The sequence below is a fragment of the Ranitomeya imitator genome, chromosome 8, assembly GCF_032444005.1.
Source record: "Ranitomeya imitator isolate aRanImi1 chromosome 8, aRanImi1.pri, whole genome shotgun sequence".
Taxonomy (NCBI): Eukaryota; Metazoa; Chordata; class Amphibia; order Anura; family Dendrobatidae; genus Ranitomeya; species Ranitomeya imitator.
Genome location: NC_091289.1, coordinates 158,791,075 through 158,817,960, shown reverse-complemented (window position 1 = coordinate 158,817,960; position 26,886 = coordinate 158,791,075). Strand labels below are relative to the sequence as shown.

The following is a 26,886-nucleotide window of genomic DNA, read 5'->3' as shown; positions in this document are numbered from 1 at the left end:
TAGATGAATGACTATCGATGGATGAAAGCTCCTTAATCATTCCCATTCCTTGTGTTGTTGACTGCTCGCGAATGGTGGAAGTTATCTGGCGCCCGATAGTGCTACCTGCACACATAGCACAGGTTACAGTACCTTTTTGCAGTGCTCGTCTGCATGGCACCGTGCGCAATCAGTGCGCCTTCCTGACAGCCGTTCAGTGTAGGGTGGGAATTCCTACTTGGACTCTGCATCTGACTCGGCGCATTCTCAGGCATTGGCTCAAAAGCCACCGAGGGTCAGAGCGAGTCCAATCACCACTTTAGTGGGGGTGATTCATAGAGATCCCACTAGTGTCTTGCAGCTGCACCCTGTGACTGCTAACAGGGTGCAGGGTATTTTGGCGACTCTCTGAAGTAACAGAGTTTGCTTCTATTCACACTGGGTGAAGTCTAACCCACGTGTGAGCAAGTGTCCATCCGCCATTACTCAGCACAGTGGACCCCAGGCTGTGAACGCACCTCATATCTACCTCTTTATTATTTGCTGCGTTCCACTAGCCCTAACAAGTGGCAGCAGTTTTTCTCAGAGGTGGAGAGAAAAAGAAAAGTTTCTTCACCTTCTCCCTTTTTTTTCAGTCAATGAATATTGGACCGCATTCTGATGTCAGCCAAGTGCGGAACTAATTTTTTCCCAGACCCATAGATTTCAATTGTCGATTTTGATCAGAAACTAGGTCAGAGAAAAAAATCAAACATGTTCACAGCCCCTTATAATAATCATAGGTACGAATGCTATCTGTGAAAAGCACTCATACGTGAAGATCAGTTGTATAAACGAGCCCTAAGAGTTGACTGCAATTTACATCAGTAATGTGACTTTTAGAGTTATATTTAATAAGTATCATTTATATAAATGGGCAATAACTAATCTTGACTACTTTTTGACTTTCAACCAGCTTTTTTCACTAGCTTTGCTCATCAGTAGGTTCAGCCTCTAATTGTTAGTTTCCCCTAAAATCAGCTCCAGTCGAGGGAGAGTGAGGAGTGACTAGAGAAGACAAGAAAACAGAAGACCCCGTTCTACTATCTAGCTTTCATAGATACAGCGGTAAGAAACAGTATAACTGTGACTAAAGTGAAATAGTAGAAAACGAACAGGAAGAAGACGCAGCAGTATCTGTGTGTGTGTGTCACTGCCTGATTAAAAAAATATTTATCTCTAATAAGCTATACTGGAAAGTTTTTTTTTAATTTAGAATTAAAGTAAATTTCCTTAATAGAACATGCCACTTATTAAGATAAATGGAGTTGAATACCTTATCAAAATCCTTCGGCTCCTCTGACCCTGCCATTTTTTTCCATTTGGTAATGCGTTGCTCCATTGCAGAAATATTCACATCTGTTGCTTTTGCAGCACAGTATGTGAAATCTCTGCTTGTGGTTCAACTGGTCATTTCTTCAGAATCTTCTCTGGGGGCATTAACCTCGCCTTCCTAGATGGTGTCAATCGCAACCATGCAGTTGCTCTAGCAATCTCGGATGCAGACAAGATTAGCAGCATTTGCGAGGAAGGGGTGAAAGCGCACGCTTTTAGAGAAAGCTCTGAAGAAATGCTCAGCTGGACTATAAGCAAAAACTTCACATGCAGTATTGTGTTGCAAAAGGAATATTTGCGAATATCTCTGAAATGGATTGACACTGCACAAAATGGGAAAAAAATGTAATTTTTAATTTTTTTGGAGCAAGTGACAGGTTTCCTGTAAATTGCAGCTAAACTGCTACTTTTTTGTAAATATGCAGTAATTATGAAAATGATTTGAAATTTGACCGCACTGTGTGGATAGACTATTAGTTCAGTCATAAGGCTCGCTGATGTAAGCAGCGTGTAAGCACACATATATTGCAATTTATTTCCAAATAAATGTGTAAGTGATAAGATACTCCACCATTAAAACCACTGGAGAGCAAATAAAACCAGCAATTGAAGTGTGGCTTTTAACAGTGATAATATTCTTTCTAAACTATCCCACTTACGGCTGTTTACCAATATTATTATATCCCAATAGATTAGACTGAAAACATTCAGAATACTTTCTTATTTGAAAATCTTAATTTTCTTGCATTTATTTGCTTCCCTATTAGATCATGCTGTGATAATTACCTAACCCCATTTGCACAGTACAGTACAGTACTAGTAAAGCTGGATACACTTTTTAATTCTATGCTCATTCTACTTTTCGGCTGTTTGTTCGGAATATAATGAAATCTATTGGCATTAGATTCATGCTGCCTGGTCATTTAGCATATTTAAGTTGGGCATCATAACATATAAACTTATAAACGTTGTTATTGGTGTTCAGAATTTTTAAATTATGAGGTGCCAATATAAGCCAATTTTTCATGTTGTTGGTTGCTGGAATGTGGCATTTTCCTGCTTATCATAATGAACTATGTGGTTCCTAGAGATGAGCGATTCTGACAATTTAATTCACCAGATTCACTAGAATTTTTTCAGAAATTCAATATTCAAATTGCTGGTAAAAATACTTTTTTTTATATGCAGGGAGGTCTCTCCAGATTCACCAGCATAATAAATGGAAACAATCTCAGGACTCCTGAAATAGAGCTGAGCACAGTACACCTCGCTTACCTTTACATGTTCGAATGCCCAATTTTGACTATTTATTTAATTTTTTTTTTTAGTAAATGTACATTTTAAAATTATTTGGCCATGTTTCTATATCCACTCCTCAAATTATATTACTAAATACAATATAAATATATAGAAATCTTACAGTTTTATATTGGGCACCAGGGCTATTTTAGAAGTATACTTTCTGTTCTTCATAAAAGACTTTTCTGTATTCTCATTATCTTCACTGTAATAACACTGAATCCATCATTTGCATAGGTGATGTTACAGCTCTCCCTGCTCCCCTTCCATTTACAATGACCATTGCAAACACTTATCTGATGAAAAGTACAAATGATATGGTCTGACTCAGTCTATGGCTTCTCGTGTTTCCTCCCTTTACTAACTAAACTATACCTGATATTGCAATTGCCTTGGGTAGTTCAACCATAACTCCCAACAGCACACTTGCTGTCATATTGGGGTCATATTTGACACAGAACTTTCCTGTACATCCAATCTCTCACGCAGTCATGTTACTGTCATGGTATAGGACATGGTTCATGTCCTGCTCTCTCAGGGTTAATATTGCTGGCCTCTCTTTGGATCTGGGAGGGGTATTTATACACACTCCAGACTAGGATTTCCCTGTCAGCTATACTTTCGTTTAGTCTGTGTGTCTGACCCCTTCAGTTTGTGCTCAGTTTGCATTTGCTTGTTTTGCTCTCCGTGCTTTACTCTACTTGTTTGTTCTGTTGGCATTCTGACCTTTGGCTACCTTCCTGACTATCCCTCTGCCTCACCCCTCGGTTTCCTTGATATCTCCTGGTTTAGAGCTTGGCAGGTTTAACTACTCTCCAGTGTATATCATCTCCTCTGCACCCCGGCATTTGGTGCCGCTCTCGACCACCTCCTACCCTGTCACGTGGTTTGGGTCCTGTTTGCTACCCAGTGAGTTCCCCGCTGCTCTGCTCTCAGCTCCCTTGCTACAGAGTGCAGCTGTCCCCGCAGCAGTAATACCCGGGAGTCTTGACAGTTACTTGCATCATAAAAAAATCTCCACAATCTGACCTTTTTTGCACTTTTGAAACTGCAAAAACTATTGTTGCTCTTATTTATTCTCAGCTGGATTACTGCAACTCTCTACTGATTGGTCTCCTTCTTACCAAACTTTCTCCTCTCCAATCAATCCTGAATTTGGCAGCCAGGGTCATGTTTGCTACCAGCCACTTTACGGACACTTCCACCTTGTGCCAGCCATTGCACTGGTTACCCATCCAGTATATTGTAACTTACCTCTCTCACTCACAAGGTTCTCCTCAGTTCACCACTCTACATCTCTGTCTATCACCCACTCTGTCTATCTATCGCTGTCTATCACCCATGCACTCTGTTCTAAAACTGACATAAGACTAACATCCTCCATAATCTGAACCTCAAACTTCTGTCTCCAAGACTTCTTTCATGTTACTCTATTTTTCTGGAATGTGCTACCCCAGACAATCCAACTAATACATAGCCCCACACTTTTAAGTGTGCTTTAAAAAGACATCTCTTTAGATAAACCTATCACCCGACATCACTAATTTAATTCTTCCCAGTTCGCTTTTTCTAAATTTTCCCCAGAATCTGGTATCACCTATTGATCTGTCTCCACATCCTCCAAGCACCCGTTAGCACTTGGTTACTGTACTTGTACAGATACTGGCTGATGACCGATCATGCAACTTATTTGAAATGCCCTATTCATTATACTGATGGCTGGACCACACACGATAAGAACTTTTTACCTATTTCCTTATGGATTGTAAGCTTTAGAGCAGTGACTTCACTCCTCCTGGAACTGTTGAACTATGTGCTACTTTGTAATGTCTGTATTGCTTGTACATGTCCCTGCATAATTGTAAAGTGCTGCAGAATATGTTATAGAAATAAATGTGTTATTATTACAGTAATTCATGTGCATTTTCTGAAAGAACAGAATGTATAAATCTCGATTAGCTCTAGTGCCCAGTGTGAAAATTGCAAAATTTATATATGTATATGTGACGCCCAGGAGACCGGGATACCCAGCACCGGACCAATGGAGTCTGTCTCTTGAGGGGGATGTCACGGGTGGCTTGACCCGGTGCTGTGGCCTCAGGCAATGCACAGTGTAAGGGGTATCATGAGGGGACAGGCACTTACTTGATCAGCAGCAGGTTCTCCCAGCGGTGACGATCCTGATCCTGGATAGATGGCTATTGTCCAAATGAAAGACTGAGGCACTGAAACGTTTAACCAGTTTACTTTAACATAAAAGGATTTACAACCAGTCCTGTCACCGGAGTCTGTATGGGAACTCTGAGTTACTTTGACCCTGCCGGGGTCTTTGCCTCTTATTGTGCGCAATTTCTGTGTGGCCCTGCTGCTGTATGTGAACTGGCTGCCGGCCCAATCTGTCCCCTCCGGGTCCTGGTTCGACGGGCAACCCGAGTCCTTTTATCGGTTTACCCCCTCTGGGAGTACCGCTGAACTCTGTGTCTGTTGCTGCATCCCACCCTAGTGAAGCTGATATCACCTCACGTTTTTCCGGTTGCTGTATTATATATAATGAATACAGCCACGGATCCGGTATCCGTCTTTGCGCCTGTTCTGGGTAGTGATTAATGCTACCCGGTTCTCACAATGTCCTTTTTCTCTGTCCCTCTTCTCCTCAGGCCGGTGATTTAGGCCTGGTAACAGTCACAGGGCTGTTAGAGATTCAACTGTATGACCTCTCACTATCAGCTCCTTGGCCCAACTGCCATTTCTTCTCTCAGACCAGAATGGATCAAGGGGAGTCTCTGGAGCTCCCCCTTCTGGCCGGAGGTGGTAGTGCAGTCTTGCTATTTTAGTATTTGTACTTACTGTCAGTAACTATTTTTGTGGCAAATACCCCTAGGGGTGCCACATTCCCCCTTAGTTAAGAACAGTACTCCGGGACTGTGGGACAATAACATTTTGAAATAACAATTAATATGTACAGAGTCTTAAAAATGAAAAGTTACAAAAACCACTCAAGGAAACAAAAATAGAGTTCTGTAAAAAGTCACTTCAAATAGCGTCCATTAATACAGTTCTATCCTTGAAGGTATTAGGAACGGCACTGTACTTAGTGTCCAGGAATTTAGTTCCATTTTTCCAACGGAGTTATCAATATAAAGTCTAAAGAAAGTTCAAAAAGAGCAAAAAGCAAAGTTCAAAGAGCAGTCTTTCCGGAGCTTTGATTTAGTGCCTCCGGGCTGATAAAAAGTTCAAGAATATGCAATAAGTTCATACAGACAAGTCTCTGTAGGCACTGGGCTTAAACGTTGCAGACTGATAGCAATGACTATACTACATTTTCTGTTTAACTATATACGGCATAACATATATACAATTCACATTATGAGCTTTATAGTTGGTAATCTGCATACCTGGCCAGTAATTGACCCTGGGTACTACGCTGTGATCTACGTAATAGCGGTGTCTCTTCATGTGGTGTACTACTACTACTACTACTACTACTACTACTACTAAACCAGGGATTCAAGCTTCAGGAGGCTAATTTGCATATTCCAGGTGCCTTCTGGGAGAAGCGAAGTCTCCCTAAGCTAGAAGATCGTTGGGTACAGCCGGGACCAGCTGCTTCGAAAGCATCACCAAACCAGGGATTCAAGCTTCAGGAGGCTAATTTGCATATTCCAGGTGCCTTCTGGGAGAAGCGAAGTCTCCCTAAGCTAGAAGATCGTTGGGTACAGCCGGGACCAGCTGCTTCGAAAGCATCACCAAACCAGGGATTCAAGCTTCAGGAGGCTAATTTGCATATTCCAGGTGCCTTCTGGGAGAAGCGAAGTCTCCCTAAGCTAGAAGATCGTTGGGTACAGCCGGGACCAGCTGCTTCGAAAGCATCACCAAACCAGGGATTCAAGCTTCAGGAGGCTAATTTGCATATTCCAGGTGCCTTCTGGGAGAAGCGAAGTCTCCCTAAGCTAGAAGATCGTTGGGTACAGCCGGGACCAGCTGCTTCGAAAGCATCACCAAACCAGGGATTCAAGCTTCAGGAGGCTAATTTGCATATTCCAGGTGCCTTCTGGGAGAAGCGAAGTCTCCCTAAGCTAGAAGATCGTTGGGTACAGCCGGGACCAGCTGCTTCGAAAGCATCACCAAACCAGGGATTCAAGCTTCAGGAGGCTAATTTGCATATTCCAGGTGCCTTCTGGGAGAAGCGAAGTCTCCCTAAGCTAGAAGATCGTTGGGTACAGCCGGGACCAGCTGCTTCGAAAGCATCACCAAACCAGGGATTCAAGCTTCAGGAGGCTAATTTGCATATTCCAGGTGCCTTCTGGGAGAAGCGAAGTCTCCCTAAGCTAGAAGATCGTTGGGTACAGCCGGGACCAGCTGCTTCGAAAGCATCACCAAACCAGGGATTCAAGCTTCAGGAGGCTAATTTGCATATTCCAGGTGCCTTCTGGGAGAAGCGAAGTCTCCCTAAGCTAGAAGATCGTTGGGTACAGTCGGGACCAGCTGCTTCGAAAGCATCACCAAACCGCGCGCCTTACGGCGCGCGAATTTTTGCCTGTAGGACATTATTGCAAGAGAGCTTGGCTGAGTAGATTACACAAGAAGGAAAACACACAGCAAGTCAGCAGGATCTAGGAGCAACATGGCAGATGTGACAACCTACATGGTGAGCTGCAGCATGTGCTACATGTTCACAGATCGACCAGAAGAAGAATCCAATTTCACCTGTCAGAAGTGTAGACTAGTGGCCCTTTTAGAAGAAAAGGTGCGGGGTCTGGAAGAAAGAATAGCAACTTTGAAACTCATCAAAGAGAATGAAGACTTTCTAGACAGAACAGAAGCATCTCTACTGGTCACAGAAGGTGCAAAAAGTGTCAGAGAACCTCCAAAAGCAGATGAGTGGAAGCATGTGACCAAAAGAAGCAAGAAGACCATGGAGAAATCACCAACCACACAACTGAAGAACCGATATCAAATCTTTGTAGAGGATGAAGATGGCACACCTAAGAATGAAGCAATACCAGCAAGCAAAAAAGAAAAGGGCACACAGCAACAAGTGACAGCAAAAAGTACAGCCAAGAAGCAACGAAGAGTGGTGGTGGTGGGAGACTCACTACTGAGAGGCACCGAAGCAGCCATCTGCAGACCGGACATAACTGCAAGAGAAGTATGCTGCCTTCCAGGTGCGATGATCAAGGATGTGACCGATAGGATACCAAAGCTCTTCAGCTCCAAGGACGTCCACCCATTTCTTCTGATACATGTTGGCACCAATGACACGGCAAGGAAGGACCTACCGACAATCTGCAAGGACTTTGAAGAGTTGGGGAAGAAAGTAAAGGAACTGGATGCACAGGTAGTTTTTTCTTCTATCCTTCCAGTAGACGGGCATGGCACCAGGAGATGGAACAGGATCCTTGATGCAAACAACTGGCTAAGACGATGGTGCAGACAACAAGGATTTGGATTCCTGGACCACGGTGTGAATTACTGGTATGATGGACTCCTCGCCAGAGACGGACTACACCTCAACAAACCTGGGAAACACACATTCGCCAGAAGACTCGCTACACTCATCAGGATGGCGTTAAACTAGAAGAAGAGGGGACGGGAAGAAAAACATTAGACTCGAACAAAGACGACCCAGGAAAACATACTCAGAAGGGAGGTAAGAACATTTCTAAAACAATCCACAGCGAGGAGATTGGAACAAAACAAAATCCTCTAAACTGCATGCTCGCAAACGCCAGAAGCCTGACAAACAAGATGGAAGAACTAGAAGCAGAAATATCTACAGGTAACTTTGACATAGTGGGAATAACCGAGACATGGTTAGATGAAAGCTATGACTGGGCAGTTAACTTACAGGGTTACAGACTGTTTAGAAAGGATCGTAAAAATCGGAGAGGAGGAGGGGTTTGTCTCTATGTAAAGTCTTGTCTAAAGTCCACTTTAAGGGAGGATATTAGTGAAGGGAATGAGGATGTCGAGTCCATATGGGTCGAAATTCATGGAGGGAAAAATGGTAACAAAATTCTCATTGGGGTCTGTTACAAACCCCCAAATATAACAGAAACCATGGAAAGTCTACTTCTAAAGCAGATAGATGAAGCTGCAACCCATAATGAGGTCCTGGTTATGGGGGACTTTAACTACCCGGATATTAACTGGGAAACAGAAACCTGTGAAACCCATAAAGGCAACAGGTTTCTGCTAATAACCAAGAAAAATTATCTTTCACAATTGGTGCAGAATCCAACCAGAGGAGCAGCACTTTTAGACCTAATACTATCTAATAGACCTGACAGAATAACAAATCTGCAGGTGGTTGGGCATTTAGGAAATAGCGACCACAATATTGTGCAGTTTCACCTGTCTTTCACTAGGGGGACTTGTCAGGGAGTCACAAAAACATTGAACTTTAGGAAGGCAAAGTTTGAACAGCTTAGAGATGCCCTTAATCTGGTAGACTGGGACAATACCCTCAGAAATGAGAATACAGATAATAAATGGGAAATGTTTAAGAACATCCTAAATAGGCAGTGTAAGCGGTTTATACCTTGTGGGAATAAAAGGACTAGAAATAGGAAAAACCCAATGTGGCTAAACAAAGAAGTAAGACAGGCAATTAACAGTAAAAAGAAAGCATTTGCACTACTAAAGCAGGATGGCACCATTGAAGCTCTAAAAAACTATAGGGAGAAAAATACTTTATCTAAAAAACTAATTAAAGCTGCCAAAAAGGAAACAGAGAAGCACATTGCTAAGGAGAGTAAAACTAATCCCAAACTGTTCTTCAACTATATCAATAGTAAAAGAATAAAAACTGAAAATGTAGGCCCCTTAAAAAAATAGTGAGGAAAGAATGGTTGTAGATGACGAGGAAAAAGCTAACATATTAAACACCTTCTTCTCCACGGTATTCACGGTGGAAAATGAAATGCTAGGTGAAATCCCAAGAAACAATGAAAACCCTATATTAAGGGTCACCAATCTAACCCAAGAAGAGGTGCGAAACCGGCTAAATAAGATTAAAATAGATAAATCTCCGGGTCCGGATGGCATACACCCACGAGTACTAAGAGAACTAAGTAATGTAATAGATAAACCATTATTTCTTATTTTTAGTGACTCTATAGCAACAGGGTCTGTTCCGCAGGACTGGCGCATAGCAAATGTGGTGCCAATATTCAAAAAGGGCTCTAAAAGTGAACCTGGAAATTATAGGCCAGTAAGTCTAACCTCTATTGTTGGTAAAATATTTGAAGGGTTTCTGAGGGATGTTATTCTGGATTATCTCAATGAGAATAACTGTGTAACTCCATATCAGCATGGGTTTATGAGAAATCGCTCCTGTCAAACCAATCTAATCAGTTTTTATGAAGAGGTAAGCTATAGACTGGACCACGGTGAGTCATTGGACGTGGTATATCTCGATTTTTCCAAAGCGTTTGATACCGTGCCGCACAAGAGGTTGGTACACAAAATGAGAATGCTTGGTCTGGGGGAAAATGTGTGTAAATGGGTTAGTAACTGGCTTAGTGATAGAAAGCAGAGGGTGGTTATAAATGGTATAGTCTCTAACTGGGTCGCTGTGACCAGTGGGGTACCGCAGGGGTCAGTATTGGGACCTGTTCTCTTCAACATATTCATTAATGATCTGGTAGAAGGTTTACACAGTAAAATATCGATATTTGCAGATGATACAAAACTATGTAAAGCAGTTAATACAAGAGAAGATAGTATTCTGCTACAGATGGATCTGGATAAGTTGGAAACTTGGGCTGAAAGGTGGCAGATGAGGTTTAACAATGATAAATGTAAGGTTATACACATGGGAAGAGGGAATCAATATCACCATTACACACTGAACGGGAAACCACTGGGTAAATCTGACAGGGAGAAGGACTTGGGGATCCTAGTTAATGATAAACTTACCTGGAGCAGCCAGTGCCAGGCAGCAGCTGCCAAGGCAAACAGGATCATGGGGTGCATTAAAAGAGGTCTGGATACACATGATGAGAGCATTATACTGCCTCTGTACAAATCCCTAGTTAGACCGCACATGGAGTACTGTGTCCAGTTTTGGGCACCGGTGCTCAGGAAGGATATAATGGAACTAGAGAGAGTACAAAGGAGGGCAACAAAATTAATAAAGGGGATGGGAGAACTACAATACCCAGATAGATTAGCGAAATTAGGATTATTTAGTCTAGAAAAAAGACGACTGAGGGGCGATCTAATAACCATGTATAAGTATATAAGGGGACAATACAAATATCTCGCTGAGGATCTGTTTATACCAAGGAAGGTGACGGGCACAAGGGGGCATTCTTTGCGTCTGGAGGAGAGAAGGTTTTTCCACCAACATAGAAGAGGATTCTTTACTGTTAGGGCAGTGAGAATCTGGAATTGCTTGCCTGAGGAGGTGGTGATGGCGAACTCAGTCGAGGGGTTCAAGAGAGGCCTGGATGTCTTCCTGGAGCAGAACAATATTGTATCATACAATTATTAGGTTCTGTAGAAGGACGTAGATCTGGGGATTTATTATGATGGAATATAGGCTGAACTGGATGGACAAATGTCTTTTTTCGGCCTTACTAACTATGTTACTATGTTACTATGTTACTGTCTACTGCGGATGTAGTATCTGCCCGCTCTGCTAAAGATAATTCCACGACTATGGAGTTGGCAAGTCCACCGTGAATGGGATTACTCTGACCAGGAATCTGTTCTTCCTGGCCTGGAACCTCCTGTAGTACGGGGTCAGCCTCTTCCTGTCTTGGGACTTCTGGTATTGGGTTCGGTGTTGGGTAAAAGGCCACCATGGGAACCACTACTGCACCATGGTATGTTAGTAGGGTTTTGGGAAAGTCTCCTATACAGGTGTGATACACTTCCTCTTCTTTTTCCTTTACTGGTTGAACCTGTATGGGTTGAATAACTTCTGGTTCTGGCTGGACAACGTCTGGCTCTTTCAATGCTTCCGGACATAATTTAAGATTGTCTCTTGACACTAGTACAGATGTTAAGCCTCCGTTTTTGCTAATGAGACACATTTTAGGATTATCCACTCTTGTTGGTAAAACTGTGTAGGGTACGGCTTCCCACTGATTGTCCAGTTTATTGGTTCGACGATTTCTCTTGAGCACTTGGTCACCCGGTCTTAATGGGGTCGCTAGAGCATTCTGGTTGAAAGTTCGCTCTTGTCTTTCTCTAGTTTGCTGAAGGCTTCTTTCCACACTCTCTTGCACTTGGCGATACTGCTTTTGCCGTATGATATCCCAATTGGAGTCTTGAACTTCTGCGTCTGGTTTCAGAATTCCCATTTCTAGATCGATTGGTAATTGGCCGGGTCTTGCACGCATAAGGTAAGCTGGGGTGCAGTTGGTGGAGCTCACCGGGACATGATTATACAGATCCACCAAGTCAGGCAATTTCTCTGGCCATTGATTCCTTTCTGTCTCAGGTAAAGTCTTTAGTAGGTCTATTACAATATGGTTCATCTTCTCGCATAAGCCGTTTGTTTGTGGATGATAGGCCGTCGTCCGGATCTTTTTGCAACCATACATATTACAGAATTCTCTGAAGATCTCTGATTCAAAGGCTGTACCTTGGTCGGTGAGAACCTGTTCCGGATATCCATGGGGTCTACAAAAGTACGTTTGGAACGCTTTGGCTGCTGTTTTTGCTGTCAGATCTTTTACGGGTACTACTACCAAGAAACGTGAATAATGGTCCACGATGGTCAAGGCATAGACATAGCCGGACCGGCTTGGTGTCAACTTCACGTGGTCCATGGCTACAAGTTCAAGTGGTTGTTTGGTGATTATGGGCTGCAGTGGTGCTCTTTGGTTCTTTTGATCGTTTCTTCTGAGGTTACACGGGCCACAATTTCTGCACCACTGTTCGATTGATTTTCTCATCCCAACCCAATAAAATCTTTCTCTTAGAAGTACTTCTAACTTTTTCCAACCGAAGTGACCAGCACCATTATGGTAAGCTTCGAGGACCATCTTCACATCTTGTTTAGGCACAATAATCTGCCAAACCAATTCATGTGTTTTCGGATTGGTGTATCTTCTACAGAGCTTCCCTTGATACAGGAACATTTTGCCTCTCTCTTTCCAGAGTTGATGCGTCTCTTCTGGGGCATCCTCATAGGGATATGCACTTTGCTCAGTCAACAGTTCCTTCACCAACTTCACAGCCGGATTGCTGTCTTGGGTGTCAGCCCATCTATGGTGTGCTAACGGATTAAAATTCACCTCTTGTTGTTTCTGATAGGTACTTGACTGATGATGTTTTGCCTTGGGACGATGGAAGGCTGGTAGTTCAATTTCTTCAAGCTCCCCCGTTTCCTCTTCTACATCTCTCAAGTGTGGCATCCGGGATAGGGCATCGGCATTTCCATTCTTGCGACCTGCTCGATACTTGATTATGAAGTTGTAATTAGATAACCGGGCTATCCATCGCTGTTCTAACGCACCTAATTTGGCTGTGTCCAGGTGGGTCAACGGATTGTTGTCAGTATAGACAATAAATTCTGCAGCGGCCAGATAGTGTTTGAAACGCTCCGTCACAGCCCAAACTACTGCCAGTAGTTCCAATTTGAAGGAGCTGTAATTTTCTGAATTTCTTTCAGTAGGCCGGAGCTTTCTACTTGCAAAGGCGATGACTTTCTCCCGACCTTCTTGCTTTTGTGACAGCACCGCTCCTAGTCCCACATTACTGGCATCGGTGTAGAGGATGAAAGGTTTATGGTAATCTGGGTATGCCAGAACCTCTTCTCCGGTTAGTGCCTTCTTTAGTTGTTCAAAGGAGTCTTCCCTTTCGTCGTTCCACTGAAAAGGAGGGTTTTGGTTTGAAGGTTTCTTCGTCTGCCCTACCAAGGTGTCTTGCAAGGGTGCTGCCAACTTGGTAAATCCTTTTATAAATCTGCGATAGTAACCCACCAATCCCAGGAATTGTCTCACTTCTTTTGCGCTGGTAGGTCTTGGCCAATCCCTTATGGCGCTTATTTTCTCGGGATCTGGTGCTACTCCCTCCGAACTCACGATGTGTCCCAGGTACTGTACCTTTGGCTTGAGAAGGTGACATTTGGATGGCTTGACTTTCATGCCATACCTGGATAAGGCTTCGAACACTTCTGCCAGGTCTATTAAGTGTTGTTCGTAAGTCTTTGAGTAGACGATCACATCATCTAGGTACAGGAGGACGGTCTCGAAGTTCTTGTGTCCGAGGCAGCATTCCATCAGCCGCTGGAAGGTACCGGATGCGTTGCAGAGTCCGAACGGCATGCGATTAAATTCACATAGACCCATTGGTGTGGTGAATGCCGTCTTTTCCTTATCTCTCTCAGCCACAGGGACTTGCCAATACCCGCTTGTTAAGTCTAAGGTGGAAAAATAATTAGCAGATTTCAAAGCAGTTAAGGACTCTTCTATCCTAGGCAAGGGGTAGGCGTCTTTATGGGTGATGTTATTAATCTTCCGGTAGTCTACGCACATTCTCATGGTTCCGTCCTTTTTTTTGACAATCACTAGAGGGGCCGCCCAGGGGCTACAGCTGTCTCTTATTACCCCGGCCTGTTTCATTTCCCTCAGCATATCTTTTGCACATTGATAGTGAGCGGGCGGTATGGGTCTATATCTTTCTTTTATTGGGGGATGGTCACCTGTGGGGATTGTGTGTTCTACCCCTTCTATCCGTCCGAAGTCCAATGGGTGTTTACTGAAGACTTGTTCATATTCCGTCACTAGCCTATACACCCCTTGTTTTTGATGGGTAGGTGTTGAATTTATGCCCACGTGTAGCTGTTGGCACCAATCCTCCATTTCTCCATCTGAGCCATTGCCTTCCACCTGACAGGTTGGTTCTAAGGGCTCAATGGTTGTGATGGCATTGTTGTCAACAGTATATAGCTTTGCCATTGTAGCATACCTTGGCAAAGTGACCTCTTCCTCTCCACAGTTCAAAAGTCGTACCGGCACTCGTCCCCGGTGTACCTCGACTATCCCTCGTGCTGTGAGTATAGTGGGCCTGCTGTCGGTGTACACTGGTTCTATTAAGGCTTGATAATCTCGTCCCTTAGTACCAATGGCTGCTCTACACCATACCAGCATTTCTGTTTTTGGTGGGATTACAATAGACGTTGGATCACTTACCCTCACACTGCCGATTTCTCCACCTGCAACTTCTACCTGTTGCCTTAACATCAATACTTTTATTTCCCTCCGGAGAACTCTCTGCTGGCAGGATTGGGCAGTTTCAGCAATTTGCTGTAAGACAGAAATGACTTCGGAAAAGCAGTTCTCTAACACATTCATTCCTATCAATACAGTTGGTTCACAGTTCCACCGGTCAACATCAACAACAATTATACCCTGTTTCTTCAGTTCTACTTTACCAATCTTTATGGTCATCTCCCTGAATCCTAGTTTTGGTACCAACTTACCATTACTGGCCCATATATCTAGTTCAACATCAGAGGGCCCTTTATCAATATCTGCATCAGCCCAGTACCTCTTATAAAGGATATACGGTATAGATGAAATCTGGGAACCTGTGTCCAGCAAAGCGTTGAGGGGAATTCCGTCCAGCACGATAGGGATAATGGGTCGTCCTCCGATGTACCTGTCGTGCCAGGGTGTTGGGCCTTGAAAGTTCACTCCTGCGAAGCGGCCCGCATTCCCAGGGGATTCCCGTTTAAATCACAATCTCATGCAAAGTGGCCCGGCTGCTGGCAACGGCGGCAAATGGGCTGTCCATCCGGTTGGTAGCGGTCGCGGGGTCGTCCTCTCCATGTCGGGTATCTCCGGGGTCTCATCCATGGAACATCCTCTCTACAGTTTGCCAACTCCATCTTGTGTCCTCTCATCTCCTGCATGGTTTTAGCCATTGAAGCAACAACATCAGCTAAAGAGTCAAGCTTTTGTTGAAGAGCCTCATTAGTACTGGGCCCCAGGGGCTTAGCAATGGCCCCAGACATAGCTGATGTCACTGGCACTCCCTGTTGTTGAGGTGCCTCTGCCATGGGTTGCGCAGGATCCTGATCCCGAGGTGCCTCTGCCAGCTGGAGACGTATAGCGCTCTCCTTTAATTGGGCAAATGTCAATTCAGGGTTCTTAAAAACAAGCATGCTCACATGCCCCCGGTGAGAAGGGGTGTAGAGTCCCTCAATAAATTGATCTCTTAGCAGTTTATCCGCTCCGGTGTTAAAAATGGGTTCAGCCAGTGTAAGTGATTTAAGGGCTTCCTGCAGGTTTAAGGCAAAGTCTCTCACGCCCTCATTAGCTTTTTGTTTGCAACTAAAGAATCGTATTTTAGCTTTGCTGCTGGCCGTGGTTTCAAATGTAGCTTTTAATCCAGCAAATATGCGTTCAACAGTGCCTTTTAGATCAGCTGCCCATGCTGTGACTTCTCGCTTAGCATGGCCACTTAACTGCATCATCAGGAGACTAACACGCTGAACTTCACCCACAGGGAACATGTCAAAATGGGCCAGCATCTTTTCTCTGAAATCGTCAAGGGTATTAGGCTCACCTTCATACATTGGAAGCCATGGGCCACCCGGGGTATATGGCATCAGCACCGGCATGATGGGCGCCACTCCTTGCACCGCTGCGCTGCTGGACTCTCTATTGACACTCTGTCTTTCAGCTGCATTAGCGTTGCCGAGTGCTGCGGCGTCTCCGTGCTGCGACATACTGTGCCCCCTTAGTTAATCCGGACCCTTCCGGTCCTCCGCTTCCGTCGGGATAGTGTAGATTCGTTCCGCTGTGCAGCAGGATCGATTTTCCCCTTGCTCTGATGTCAGAGCGCTCAGCTTGGTGCCGCCCACAATGACACGCCCCCTGCTGCTCCCACCCACCGCGCTCTGTAATGGCGGATTCTGAAGTTTTTCAGTTAGACTGGGGCTCAGGTGATGGCGTAGCTCAATTAACAGTCTCGTGCCTAACGGTTATGAAGTGATTACCTCAGGGGATGGCGGCCATCTTTACTCCATTATAACCAATGGGGAAAAGTCACTTTCAATAGTTTTCAATGGGGAATGGATTTTTCTTTAATAAAGTCAATTTTCAAGATTTTTCATCCCAGTTTTCACAGTTTTGGGCTCCAATCACGGCACACAATACCCGGTATACGGGCTGGCTAGATCCTGTTCGTGACGCCAATTGTGACGCCCAGGAGACCGGGATACCCAGCACCGGACCAATGGAGTCTGTCTCTTGAGGGGGATGTCACGGGTGGCTTGACCCGGTGCTGTGGCCTCAGGCAATGCACAGTGTAAGGGGTATCATGAGGGGACAGGCACTTACTTGATCAGCAGCAGGTTCTCCCAGCGGTGACGATCCTGATCCTGGATAGATGGCTATTGTCCAAATGAAAGACTGAGGCACTGAAACGTTTAACCAGTTTACTTTAACATAAAAGGATTTACAACCAGTCCTGTCACCGGAGTCTGTATGGGAACTCTGAGTTACTTTGACCCTGCCGGGGTCTTTGCCTCTTATTGTGCGCAATTTCTGTGTGGCCCTGCTGCTGTATGTGAACTGGCTGCCGGCCCAATCTGTCCCCTCCGGGTCCTGGTTCGACGGGCAACCCGAGTCCTTTTATCGGTTTACCCCCTCTGGGAGTACCGCTGAACTCTGTGTCTGTTGCTGCATCCCACCCTAGTGAAGCTGATATCACCTCACGTTTTTCCGGTTGCTGTATTATATATAATGAATACAGCCACGGATCCGGTATCCGTCTTTGCGCCTGTTCTGGGTAGTGATTAATGCTACCCAGTTCTCACAATGTCCTTTTTCTCTGTCCCTCTTCTCCTCAGGCCGGTGATTTAGGCCTGGTAACAGTCACAGGGCTGTTAGAGATTCAACTGTATGACCTCTCACTATCAGCTCCTTGGCCCAACTGCCATTTCTTCTCTCAGACCAGAATGGATCAAGGGGAGTCTCTGGAGCTCCCCCTTCTGGCCGGAGGTGGTAGTGCAGTCTTGCTATTTTAGTATTTGTACTTACTGTCAGTAACTATTTTTGTGGCAAATACCCCTATGGGTGCCACATATATATATATATATCATCTATATACAATATTTTGCGGTTTATAAGATGCACTGGATTATAGTTTGAGGAGAAAAATAGGAAAAAAACTTTTTTTAATAAAATGGTACTTCTTACAATCCATGTGCCTTACTGCTTACTGGGGGGTGGTGGCTGCAGTGAAGCAGGGTCCCAGGGTCAATGCTGGGGGAGGCAAGAGTGGCTCTGCAGGTGTTCGGTGGTGCTGGGGCTCTGCTGACATTTTGTGAAAGCCCAGAACCCCCGCACTGTTTACTATGCGGCGGACTCTGGGAAAATGGCTACCGAGGTGGCTCATGCGCAGATGGAAATCTTGCCGTTGAGATCTCATCTCCAGTGATCTTGGTGCCGAGATCTCCATCTGTGCCTGCGCCGCATCCACGGCCATTTTTCTGGAGACATCGCATAGAGGCAGGCGTGGATGGAGATCTCGGCTTTCCTCCATCTGTGCCTGCAGTGAGAAGCTGGAAGCCAGACGCTGGACCCCAGAAGAAGAATGGCGGCCACCATATGCCGCCACCGCAGGGCTACTGCTCGCCACCGTACCACTATCATTTGCCGCCGTACCATCACCGTAGGACCACAGCTTGCCACCGTACCACCACCACACACCGCAGGAACCCTGTACCACCACCGCAACAACCCCAGCTTCGGGCCCACAGCACTGGTAAGAACAGTGTTCAGTTTATAAGACGCACCCCTATTTCCCCCCTAATTTTGGGGATCATAAAAGTGTGTCTTATAATCTGAAAAATACGGTATACAGCTCTGGCAAAAATTAAGAGACCACCACATCAAATCCCTGTCATGGGAACCCAATCTCCAGACCTGAACCCCATTGAAAACCTCTGGAATGTAATCAAGAGGATGTTGGATAGTCACAAGCCATCATACAAAGAAGAACTGCTTAAATGTTTGCGCCAGATGCAGTGTGAAAGACTGGAGGGAAAGCATGCCAAGATGCATAAAAGCTGTGATTAAAAATCATGGTTATTCCACAAAATATTGATTTCCAAACTGTTCCTGAGTTAAAACATTAGTATTATTGTTTCTAAATAATTATGAACCTCTTCCCTTTACATTATTTGTCAACTTTTTAGTTTTGACCATTTCTCCTTTTCAGAAAAAATGCAAAATGTATTGCTTGGAAATTCGGAGACATGTTTCCAGAAGTTTATAGAATAAAAGAACAATTTATATTTTACTCAAAAATATACCTATAAAGAGAAAAATCAGACAAACTGAAAATTTTGTAGTGGTCTCCTAATTTTTGCCAGAGCTGTATATATATATATAGGTATATATATATATATATATGTGTATATATACTAAAACATTTACTAGCTCAATATTTTTTTTATCCTTTTATATTCATCTAAGATGTCACTCGATATTTATTAATTCAAAGAATTGTATATTTATCCCAATATGTAAATTTATATCACAAGAAAAATCTTATAACCTGGACGGATTATTTATTGCTATCCAATATTAATGCCTTGGTAAAATTAAATGTAATTATTAAAATTATATTTTCATGCATTGCAATGCAAACACTGTCTAGGTAATTGATGATGATTACTTGATGAGATGAGTGTTTTCAGGCAAGCACATTGCTATTAGTATCAACAGAAAGCATCATACATGCAATATATGGGAAGTTGAAATATTGCTTTCTAAATACATTTGTCAAGCTTTTCGCATGGTTCAGCAGATTTGTGCGATGCGTTTATATTTTCCTCTGCCCAAGATGTGTTTATTCTCTATCCTCGCAGTCATGATTCAGAGAGTACAAGTATGAAATTAATTAACTGTAGATCAATCTACAGCTTTAACATCGCTACTTGTTTTATTTTCCTTTGTTGAATTTTCATGTGTGAATAATTCAGTTTTTCCACTAAACCAAAAATATGGCACAATCAAACCGAACCGACAAGCAATTCTTTCTTTTTTTGTTAGGAGGATACTATTCTCCGCATAAAATTCTGTTTTGCTTTGTTAAACTTTTATTTTTTTTACTTTCGGATGGTCTATTTGAACTAAAGATTCTTCTAAATTATTTAATGTCCCTTTAAAAACACCCTTTTCTTCCCACATTTTGCCGTTAATAATTGATAGAAAGACAAGCAGAGAACACATTATAAACTTGTAGTTCTTCTTCTCGTGCTGAGAGACGTGACGAAGGAGTTTCAAAGCAATTACAATTCAAATTATATTGGTTGGCATTAATATACCAGTATTAGATTTGTTACATGTCAAACAAAAATACATAATTATTCAGACAGGACAACCCTATGGTTTTTTACCAAGAAGTGACACAGGTGGAGGCATGGAAAATGAGATGAAGAATAGGTCTTTAGATAATTGTTCTTACTGTCATCCCATTAAAAAAAATGCAAAACCTAAAAAAAATTGATCTTACCTGAAAAGTGTGGAGACTATATGGCCAATTCCTCAATTCTCTTACTCCAGAAAACTTTTGTAAAAGCTTTGGAAAGTCACAACATTTTTATGCAATTTTTCACATTTTCCCGCCAATTTGTATCAGCTGTGTCGAAATTGGCAGAGCTGGGTCAAGATGGAGGCATGGCCTTGTCAAATTCACCAAATGTGGCAGCGTTTTATATACCAAAAGGCTACTCCAGACTAGAGTAGCTATTCTGGCACGTCAATAAAAATGAGAAATTCATGAAATGGTGCGCACCTCTTAATGAATTTGGAGTCTTGTTCTAGAGATGTTTAGGTATGATACACTGGAGGTTTGTACTACCTGTTAGAGGAGGTGCTCAAAGCTGGATGTGACTGTGTTGGGAGAATACTGAATGGGGGTATTGTGGGAACCCCTGGATCTCAGTGTACTGCTCTGGAGTGATTTCTGTGGAAAAGCTTTGGTTACCATTATACCTGTAATGGGGGCTTTGGTTGACACTACTTTTGAAGGGGTGGGAGCTGGATGTGGCTCGCGACCCTCTCTCAGTGCTGAATGTGGCTCGCAACCCTCTCTCTAAGCAGAATGTGGCTCTCAAGGTCGTAAAGGTTGGGGACCACTGCTCTAGAATGTTGTCTTTCTTTAGATCAACTTGATAGAATTATAGGTTGGACCATGTGGCCATGTTTCTTTTTCAACCTTAAAACAATGAAACTATGAAACCAAGCATGCACAACAAGACCATGTGGTTCTATACCAAGTGTCTCCATCCTGTGGCTCAGACGTCACATGTGAGCCTATGATGTATGGCTTGCAACTGTCTGCCAGCTTGGTGCATTAAGCAGATCTAGCAAACAGCTATGAAGAGCAGGTTTCTAGATGGTAATTTTTGCAAGTAGCCCCACAAAAGAGCACACCTGGATGCATGTATAGTGACATAGGGGGTTTAGACAAAATGTAACTTTAGTAATCTGGAGATAGGATAATGCTGAATGTTGGAGGAGATGCTAAAAGCTGGAAGTGACAGCATGGTTGGAACTTTCATGCCAGAATCAGGTTAAGGTGGGAAACCCTTGATGTAAGTATACTGCCTCAGTGTAATTTCTGTGGGAAAGCTTTCATTGCTGTCATTACACTAGATGAGCTCATCATTGAAGGCATCCACCATCAAATAGGTTTTGGTGGACCAGCAGGCCCCTATGCCCTGACAAATAAATCCAATATAATGACAAAAAAATGGTGTCTCTGGCAAAATTTTTACAATTAAGATTGTTCAAGTCAAAATGCATCAGTACCAGAACACTGTCCTTTCTGTGACCTGATTTTAAGGAAAGTGCAACAAAGCTGCCAAGATTCTATCAGAGATTCCTGCTTTTTTTGTCATTATATTGGAGTTATACCAGTAATGGAGGCTTTGGGTGTTGCTACTTTGAGGGGGACGAGAGCAGAAATCCACTACTCCTGTGGAAGGCGGAAAGGTTTGGATGTGGCTTGCAACTTGCTCTCAGATCTGAATTTGGCTCTCCATGTAAGAAAGGTTGGGGACCACTGCTCTATACTAATGAGGCAAGGAGGCATAGACCTCCATGCACAGTCCAATGGGCCATGCACATAAATGAGCCTTAATGAATAAGTAGTTTAAAAGAGTTGTCTTAGCTTGACTTATGACATATTTCTATAATATACCATCATTGTCCAATTAATTGTAGTCTAGCCAGAGTGACATTTTTAACTCTCCAGAACAATGAAATAGTAGTACTAGGAACACACTGCTGTTTTAGCTCATGTCAGCTTTTTTCGTCTGGGCTCTCATGATTTGTCCTTTATAGTCAATGGCTGACTGTCTGGCTCTGGATGGTATGGTATTATATCAAGTGAGAGACCATAAAATTATTATATTAACAAATAATATAAGAGAGAGAGAACTCATAACATATATCTTACACATGCAAGGGAATATATTACACAGAGTCAGACCATACGTCCCTATGGGTGAGGTGTCTAGTGTATTGTTAGTAAGGAAAGTGGTAAGGAGTTTGCTGAATGGACATAGAGATGGAAATAAAGAACAATCCACTATTCAGGTTGACTAAACCATGCACAATAATGTAACTCCCATGTTAAGTTTTGTCATGAGGCCTCTCTCTTCAATGTACATCACTAATCATGTGGCTTCAAATGTACCTTAAAGGGGTGTAAAAGTTCTTTAAAATTGATGGACGATCCTCAATTGCTATTAAATGTACAATATTCTGTTTCACGGACACAGTAAACAAAAAAGAGACCTGAGCAACCTGGTTCTTCATATAGCAGAGGATGCAAAAAGGCTGAACCCCACTGTTACATAGGAGCATAGATACATAATGTAAACACCTATACAGGACTATTTAATTTTTATCTACAGACCTAAGAACTAATTAGCGCCCCATCAACAGAGCAGACCACATCTGCTCTGTGGATGTGGAGCAGTTGGATCGTCAGCAGGAGGGGTCGGTGACCGCTCTGAGCCGGGTAGAATAAGCAGCTAGTTTCCACTGTTAGCAACTACCTGCCTGTAAGTTTTTAGGCCCATAGTAAAACAAGGTCTGAACAATCTCTTTAATATGGCCGAACTGCCGCACAACCTGCCCTACCTTCTTCTAGTGTTTCATCACCCATCCCCTGCAGACTGTGAGCCCTCGCGGGCAGGGTCCTCCCTCCTTATGTACCCGTGTGCCTTGTTATTTGCTCATGTTTAATATATTTGTCTATATTTGCCCCGTATTCACATGTAAAGCGCCATGGAATAAATGGCGCTATAAAAATGTGTAATAATAATAATAAAAGGCAAATGTTTTTCAAGTTCAACCAAGGGATGGGAAAGGGGAAAATGAAGGGAAAAATGCACAACCACAACGTATGATCAAGGTCCCCCCAAAAGAGCTAATCTTGCCCACCTGATCCCTATTGTCGATAGACTGGACTAAACATTCAGACAAGAACTTTACACATGTACATCAGTATTTATGGTATTTTCTTCTTAAAAGGCTTTCCTTTTTTGAAAGCATCAAAGGATTCCACTATGGCCAACTCTTGAGGGAGCCTGTTCCACAAAGTAATAGTTCTAATGGTAGATAAATCTAGAATTAGGCTGCCGTCACACTCGCAGTATTTGGTCAGTATTTTGCATCAGTATTTGTAAGCCAAAACCAGGAGTGGGTGATAAATACAGAAGTGGTGCATATGTTTCTATTATACTTTTCCTCTAATTGTTCCATTCCTGGTTTTGGCTTACAAATACTGATGTAAAATACTGACCAAATACTGCTAGTGTGACGGCAGCCTTATTCTGGAGATTGAACCTATGTGAAGAAAGAGAGTGCCCTCATAGGTTTTGAGGGGGGTTTACATGAAACAGCGTATGATTTTACTTTTTGTGTCGCCATTTATGCACTTTAAGTTAATCATGCCTTCCCCTTAGAGATCTCTTCTCAAGACTAAATCAATTTAGTTACTTTAATCTTTCTTCATAATTAAGATCCTTCACGCCACTTATCAGCTTTGTGGTTCTTTGCTACATTTATAACTCCAGGTCATCCTTTCAATGAACTGGTGTCAGAACTAAACCACATATTCCAGATAAAACACATTAATGCTTTGTAAAATGGTAGTTGTACTGTTACATCGCTGTCCTGTGATTTCTTTCCTCTTTTGATACATGACACTGATCTAATTTTCCAATTTTTTTTTACGTATAAGTAAACAATTTTAAAAACTGGGAAAAAAATAGAAAAACCTTATGTATATTTTCACACAAGACTCCTAGCCGAAAACTGCTTAAGGAAAACATCTGTAGTCTTTTTTTTCTGAACCAGTTTTGCTGTAGTTTTTTTTGTAACTTTTCCACCTCCATGTGTTTTCCTTATACTTTCAACTATGAAAAGCGGGTGACTTTCAATCGATGTCGCCCGAAGAAGAAGAATGAGATGTTATATCTTTTAAACACTTAACAGTTTCCGCACCCTGAAACAGTTAAAAGAGTTAAGAAAGGATGAAACATGCACAGCAATGCTATCTTTACTTTGCTGTGCATTAAGTTCATTTATTGCAGTGGATTTTCAGCGCTTTTTCATGCAGAATTCAGGAATCTTGAAGAAAGAATTATGTCCATATAACCTTAGAGCAATTTTATACTTATTTTTATTTATTTATTTTTTATAGGAAATAAAACAACTATATCTTTGTTAGTTAATTTCTTAACCAAAGACAGGATTAATCTAGCAAGGAGGAGAATTATAAGTTAAATCTAAATATTTCTCATCTTTGAATCCTTTTCTGTCTTTGGCCGTAATCAGTCTGAAATCTGGCAAAGAAACAGCAGCATTTTTTTTTTTAAAGAAAATATTATTATAGTTTTTGACTTTTATTAAAGAATAATGTTCCTAACCTCAGGTAATTTATTCCATGTCTCCTAAATTGATATTATTCATATTTTCTTGAAAAAAGGTGGGTTATTTTTTTCAAGATTTTTTTAACCCACCTTTCAGTACACATTGGTCTTTATTCAAAACTAGTTTTTGTAATTGCCTAGATAAAGTTTTAAATTCTACATGCTGTGCTTCTGTGTGACGCTAGACAGCAGACAGCTAAATGTTTGCATTCTTTCCTTCCGATTGCATATTTGTCTGTTTTCATTTACATTTAAATATATATTATTTTGCAGACGCTGTATGATGGAACACTATGAATGGGAAATGTACATCAAGGCCATTACACATCGTTAGCTGCATGGAATGGCATTGCTGTTCGAAAATGATGAAAAGCAAAAACGTCTATTATGTTCTCGCCTCCTACAGCTTTGGAAGTCTGACTTTTCTGTTCATTTTATTTTATTGTTTTGAATAAAACAGCTCATAATTGGAAAAGAAAAATAGAACAAGGTTACTTAGAAATCCACATACCTCTCCGATAATATCTGCTACTTTTGGAACCGGCTTTCCTTTCTGATGACTGAAAGTTGGTGGACTTTGTCCATCCCAGTCTTGAAGCTCCGCAATGCTCTTCAGGTACAGAAGTGCCTTCAGACCTGTGCAATAGTCATCAATAACAGTGAAGTCTTGATTCTGTATCGCGCTGCAAACCTGAAAATGGCAATAAATTATTTTAGCATTTTCTTTCTTTTCCATGAAGACAGATTAAAGAAGCATTCACATCAAAATTTTTATCCTTTTATATATTGCTGTCATATTATATAGCACTGTGTACTTACAATTGCACATTTCGCCCTTCTTCTCACTTATTTATTCTCTTTTCCAATAGGGCTACGACATCATGCGATTAAAAACTCTCACTCTGCCCAACAGACTTCCCCCAGAACTCCGAATATTGCATGAGCGTAGAGAGCAGAGAATATTCATTTCTCTTTAATAGCCGACACGTTGCTAGCATCAGCAGCCGGCTTTCTGCATCTGCTGGACATTCGCATGTGCCGCTACATAAGGCAATGAATATTCACTGCTCTCCACTCCCATAGGCGTGGAATGCAATGAATATTAATTTCCTTTAGTAGTGGCACATGTTAACACCCTGCAGCTGCAGGAAGCCGGCGGCTGTGGCTAACACTGTGCTTGCTATTACAGCGCAATGAATATTCACTGCTCTCCAGGAACATATTCCCAGCATGGAGAGCAGTGAGTATTCTGGCAGCTGTACTTGGCTTGAATGCAGCGCATTATGTCAATGCCATGCGCTGCCTACAAGCATAAAGCAGCTGCTAGCATCAGAATAAGTTGCTGCGAGGAAGCTCAGGAAGGTAAGCATAATGGTTATTTTTTTTATGTTTTTCTGATGGTGGCCATGCATACCGGGATGGAGATGGGGGCATTCATACCAGGATAAGGATGGGGCTATGCATACCTGGATGAGATGGGGTCTCGGCATACCAGGATACGGATGAGGGGGCCATGAATACCAGGAGAGAGATGGGTCCCTGCATACCAGGTTAGGGATAAGGGGGACATGCCTACCAGGCTAGAGATGAGGGGGACCGTGCAAACCAGGATAGTGATGAGGAGGCCATGCATACCAGGAAGAGGATGACGGGGCGGAGCATACCAGGATTGGGATTAGGGGGCCATGCATACCAGGAGAGGGATGAGGGGCTGTACAAATCAGGATGGCGATAGAGGGCCGTGCATACCAGGATAGGATGAGGGGGCCATGCATGCCTGAATAGGGATAAGGGGGCATGCATACCAGGATAGGGATGAGGGGGCCATGCATACCTGGGTAGAGATGAGGGAGCCATGCATACCAGGATAGGGATGAGGGGACTATGTACCCCAGGATAGGGATGAGGGGGCCATGCGTACCAGGATGGGGACGAGGGGACCGTATATACCTGGTGTTAGGGCTGGCAGAACGCACCGAGTAAATAGCGAGATGTTATTTGGTGCATTCACAGCCCGGGGTCCACCGTGCAGGAGAGAACCTGCTGTTGCAAATGGCAGCCCTATATGGCGGTAGAAGCGAACTCTGTTACTTCACAGAGTCACCTAATGAAAGCACTGTGTCCTGTTTAACTTCACAGGAGTACACAGCAACTGCCGAGCAGATAGCAGTTTGTGGTTACGCAATCATATCATCTCCTCACCGGAGGAGCCGGTATTCTAGGGGCTTATTTCAGCCGGGGCCCTGAATCTATACACACAATCTCCTCACCAGAGGTGCCGGTATTCTAAGGGCTTATTTCAGCCGGGTCCC

The 26,886-nt window shown here is 42.9% G+C and overlaps 1 protein-coding gene across 1 annotated transcript in view; it reads right to left on the bottom strand.

Annotated features, from left to right (window-relative positions):
* DPYD (dihydropyrimidine dehydrogenase) overlaps nucleotides 1–26,886 on the bottom strand; it is a 1,420,302-nt gene that overhangs the window by 140,907 nt on the left and 1,252,509 nt on the right. The window contains exon 20 of the mRNA XM_069737684.1: nucleotides 25,086–25,265. Within this exon, the coding sequence (XP_069593785.1) occupies nucleotides 25,086–25,265 (180 nt within the window). The remainder of the gene's footprint in view (nucleotides 1–25,085; nucleotides 25,266–26,886) is intronic.